We start from the raw sequence: 4,548 nt of genomic DNA, 5'->3' as shown, positions 1-4,548 counted from the left end.
CTAACTTTTGTAAATAACCTACAGGTGTCATGACTCATGATGAGACCATGTAAGTAATAAGAGTTAGTTTGTCCTAACAAGTTGCGTATTTTATCTCTATCTTTAGTAATGTACTAGGCTACTAGCTATCGTGGGTCTTAATTTTTTACACCCAAAAATTTCAAATACCTAATTAATAATTTTTCTCAAATCATATCATTTATCATATTAACATTCCTCTCCCTTTTCTCTTTTTTTCTGTCAAGATGTCAACTAACTTTGGTTATCAAATAAAAAAATAAGATTGTTAACCTAAGTGTTTAAAATTGTGAGTCTCCAAAAATAACACTCCCTAAAAAAATGTTACGCACTCACATACATTCACTAGCAGTTATAGGTACTGGATTTGCTTTCTTTAGTACAAACTTTTGTTTAACTGCAAAACAATGATGAGTACGTATAAATATTGCAATTCTATATATATTAATAAGTATAATCTATCATATTTACATGTAATTATGCTGGTACGGAAATTGATTTATATTACCAATCAATCACATTATTAATATATAATGTGGTAAAAAAAGATTTATAGAGAAAAATGTGAGGTGAAAGTAATTAAATTATAAGAGAAATTGACTATAATAATATAAAAACTTCATATCAATAGAAGCATGTCTAATTCCTTATATATATATATATAGAAGCATGTCACCTTTTTTTTATTTGTATATAACATAGTTTGTCATACTGTCATACTCATAATAGGCAAGTTGCACATGTAAGTTACAATTGTATAAAACGAAAATAGATATTTTTGCAGTTTAATATAAAGGGCTTTGTTTATCTGAATAAAATTTAATTAACAAATAACATTAACCAATGATTAGCTTCAATATATTCTAACAATAGATCAGCACAAGGCCAAATAATAATATTAAGAAATCTACATGGGTTGTCTCGTGTCTGCAGGTAAGGTGCTGAGTGTGTTCACGAGAGTTAAAAGCATATTGCAAATAAGATAATATTTTAACCATCTATAATTGAAAAAGAGAAAGAATTGAGGGTAGTTTATACCTCATTTGAATTTACCTCGTGATATAAACGCTTACACTATCTTATTCAAAATATAGGAGAAAGAAAAATTAGTCCAGGTTCATATGTTATATATATACATTTTTTTAGAAGAACAAGTTAAGATATATTCAAAGGGAAAAAATTTATGGACATACTCAATACTAAATGACATCTGCAGAGAGAAAGTGAGAAATGTATGTATAAATATGTGAAACTAAAAGAAAGAAGGTTTTAATAAGGTGATAGTATATATTAATTAATTAGTTTCTATACGTCATCGTTCATGCATTACTCATATTCAAATGGAATTGTGCTGCATAATACTAATATGATTTATTAATTAGCAATCATGCATCAAAGAATATATATATATATATATATATATATCGCCTCTGAATTCTGTTGTCCTTGTATTTATTCTTCTTTAAATTAATATCATCCATCAAATTAAATTGCATAATACATGTATAATAAAATTAATATATTTAATAGTATTGTTTTTCGGCAGTCTAGTCTAGTCCAGTCCCTTTCTTGTGCAAGAACAACAGTAGAAAGGAAGGAAATAGAAGCAGACATACTTGAGCCAAATAAAAAAAGAAAGAAGCAGACATGGCTAGAGTGATAGAAAACTAAAAAGTCACTCAAGAAATTACAGAAAGAAGCAACGCCCATGGCCACTGTGCAGGTTGCTTATTAAGGTGAGACCAGATCGGAAGCGGTTGCAGTAAATTAAATATACAAATACACTATGATTAATAGCATATCATTATTATTATTATATAAATCAAGTCTCGAGCTAATTAATTAACTTACTCATATCATAATATTATGATATGATCCTTCTATAATAATATATTAATTGTTGCCATGTAGCACGTTCAATAATTAGAAAGGAGGTCTGGCATGAGGAGAATGACCCCAAGGAGAAGAATAAGCTTCATGGTTCAGATGTTGCCCATTCGGAAGACCTAAACTCGGAGGAACATTATTGTTATAAACCGAAATCGACGACGACGCCTCGCCGGGACCCCCGGTTTTTTCCTGCGGCGAACCTCCTCCGCCTCCGCCGCCGTGTTGTTCCTGATCATCATCCTCTAAAGGCAATCTTTCATACGTAGCATTGGAAAAAGTAGCCGCCATTACCAATACGGGGCCCGCCGCCACGAGCGGGCCCACCACTCCGCCGCCGACGATCTGCCCCTGGCCTCCGGCGAGGTAGATTGTGAGCCCGGTGGCGCCAGGAGGGGACGGCCCAGGGAGAAAGGAGCCGGTGAGGGAGAGGATGTCGAAGCGGCCGTGGAGCGCCATGACGGCGCCGGGTGCCGTGGGTTGCCGGAGATTGACGTTGACGACGGTCCCGCTGCCGCTGAGAATGGAAACCCCGCGCTGGCGCCTCCGAGCGAACTGCGCCACGCAGTCGGCGATGTCGGCTCCGACGGCAATCTCCATGACGTGGCTCCGCAGCGCGTTAGGGCTGTCTCGGGTGACGAATATCGGCGGTTTCGGCTTGTTTCTGGAGCCCGGTGGACGTCCCCTAGGGCGGCGCGTGGTGGCGACGTCAATAGCTCCCTCTCTTGGCTCGTCGCTGTTTTCTCTGTCCTCATCTTCTTCTCCTATATGGTTCCCCGTCACCGTACTCTCGTTCATGGAAAACCCCAGATCCGGTTTTTTCATCGAGTGGCCAGAGTTCTCTAGACCCACCGACCCGGTCCACCACCGGTTGGCCATAACAAAAGTTGAAGTTGCAGGAAAACTAATTAACTCTCTCTCTCTCTCTCTCGTTATATGGAAGAAATTAAGATCGGAGGGAGATGATTGATTAATGGTAAGAGTGATAGATATAGTATTGTTTTTGAGTCAACAGAGAAGAAAAAAATAATGAGAAGGGTTGGAAATAAGGTGATTAGGGTTTGGTTTGTAACTTTGTGTGTTATATATATAATATTTATATATGTGATTGTGTGGGTGGGGGAGAAGGTGGGTCGCACGAACTTGCTCGCTCCCCGACAATATTGATATATACGAGAGAGATTGATGGAGCAGAAAACTGCTAGTATGCTACTTGCTATTCACTCATACACTACAGCTTCAGTTTCATGTTTCACCATGCTGAATCCAACACTTCTAATTAAAGACTGGGAAAATAATATAACAAGTATTAAATAATTAATATTTTTAAAATATACTAGTACTATTCAATATTGTGGTTTTTAATTGTTTAATAATTTAATTTAATTTATGTTTACTCTTTGAGACTTTGACTAATGTTTTGAATATTTATTATCCTCAAAATCCTACATTAAAATATAGCTACGACTTTCAGTTCATATCTATGACTAAATTATTGAATGGCTCAAGGGATTGTTTGTTTCTTGTTTTACGCGAGAACAAATTAAACAGTTAAGTGTAAGAGCGGGTGTTTAATTCTAATTTATCAGGGAATTTTGATATGCTTTTTTCTTTAATTTTTATCAACACGAGTGGAATAGTTAATTAAGGATCTAGCTAGAACTGCGTAAAGATAGAGTGAGATATTAATAACGTAGAAAATAATGGTGTGTTGCAAGTTGGGTCAAGAAAGACGAAAGAAATGCACATAATACAGGTCACCCACCATCTTTTGATTGTTGCTTGTCACTGCTAGTAATTTGGGTGCGAGTATGATTCCTTGCTTAATTTGCGTATCGCTATTTGTCTTTTCATATGTGAATGATTATGTATATAGTATTATTTAATTAACGTCATCTTTTTATTTTCCGGTGGATTCCATTCTGTGTTCTTCACGCAGAATTATTTTCCACCCGCTTCTGACGCGCGTCAACGTAGTTCACTAAGACGAGTCTGCGTTTTTCAGATTTTAAATGCAATATTGCATGCAATAAATTTAATTCCTCATTCATTTCTCTCGGTTAATTTAATTTAAAAAAGCGTTTAGTAGTCTAATTTTTTAGACTGTCAATCAAATAGAAGTAATTTTTTATGATTTTTAAAATTATTATTATTATTAAAACCAAAAAAACTATGATACGTTTATAATTGCATTAAAAATCTTTATGCTATGGGTACATATACGTTTTTTTCTTTTTTTTTTAAAAAAAATATAACTAATTAAATATATTCTTTTGTCTCTCAGTCATTTTTATTTTCTTCTCTCACTCCTCTGTAACTTTTCTCTCTCCTAGAGAAAGAAAAACTTGTCAACTTTTGTGATATATTATACCCTTTTTTTTTCTAATCTACAGTTTTGTTATTTCAGTTTCTTTATTACTTGTTTATTCGACTCTGTTTGCATTCTAATTCATGGATTCAATTCTCTCATTATGACTATAATTATTGGCTTTTTTATTTTATTTTTATGGATCATTGAAGTTATTTCAAAAATAAGATTAAAAAAAAGAAATAAGTCTTACATTACTTAACAACAAAGTTTATAAAAAAAATTATATATGGAGCATAATAAATATGTTCTATCAGCATATAAAAAATATTATT

General features: G+C 34.1%; 1 protein-coding gene across 1 annotated transcript; it reads right to left on the bottom strand.

The window, feature by feature from the left end:
• Positions 1-1,527: 1,527 nt before the first annotated feature.
• Positions 1,528-2,988, bottom strand: LOC114369530 (AT-hook motif nuclear-localized protein 19-like). Its single transcript, XM_028326761.1, has one exon. It carries the CDS (start codon positions 2,782-2,784, stop codon positions 1,942-1,944), a length of 843 nt encoding a protein of 280 aa, XP_028182562.1. The 5' UTR covers positions 2,785-2,988; the 3' UTR covers positions 1,528-1,941.
• Positions 2,989-4,548: the final 1,560 nt, after the last annotated feature.

The sequence above is a fragment of the Glycine soja genome, chromosome 10 (assembly GCF_004193775.1).
Source record: "Glycine soja cultivar W05 chromosome 10, ASM419377v2, whole genome shotgun sequence".
Classification (NCBI taxonomy): domain Eukaryota; kingdom Viridiplantae; phylum Streptophyta; class Magnoliopsida; order Fabales; family Fabaceae; genus Glycine; species Glycine soja.
Note: the sequence above shows the minus strand (reverse complement) of the source record. Positions and strands in the feature narration are given on the sequence as shown.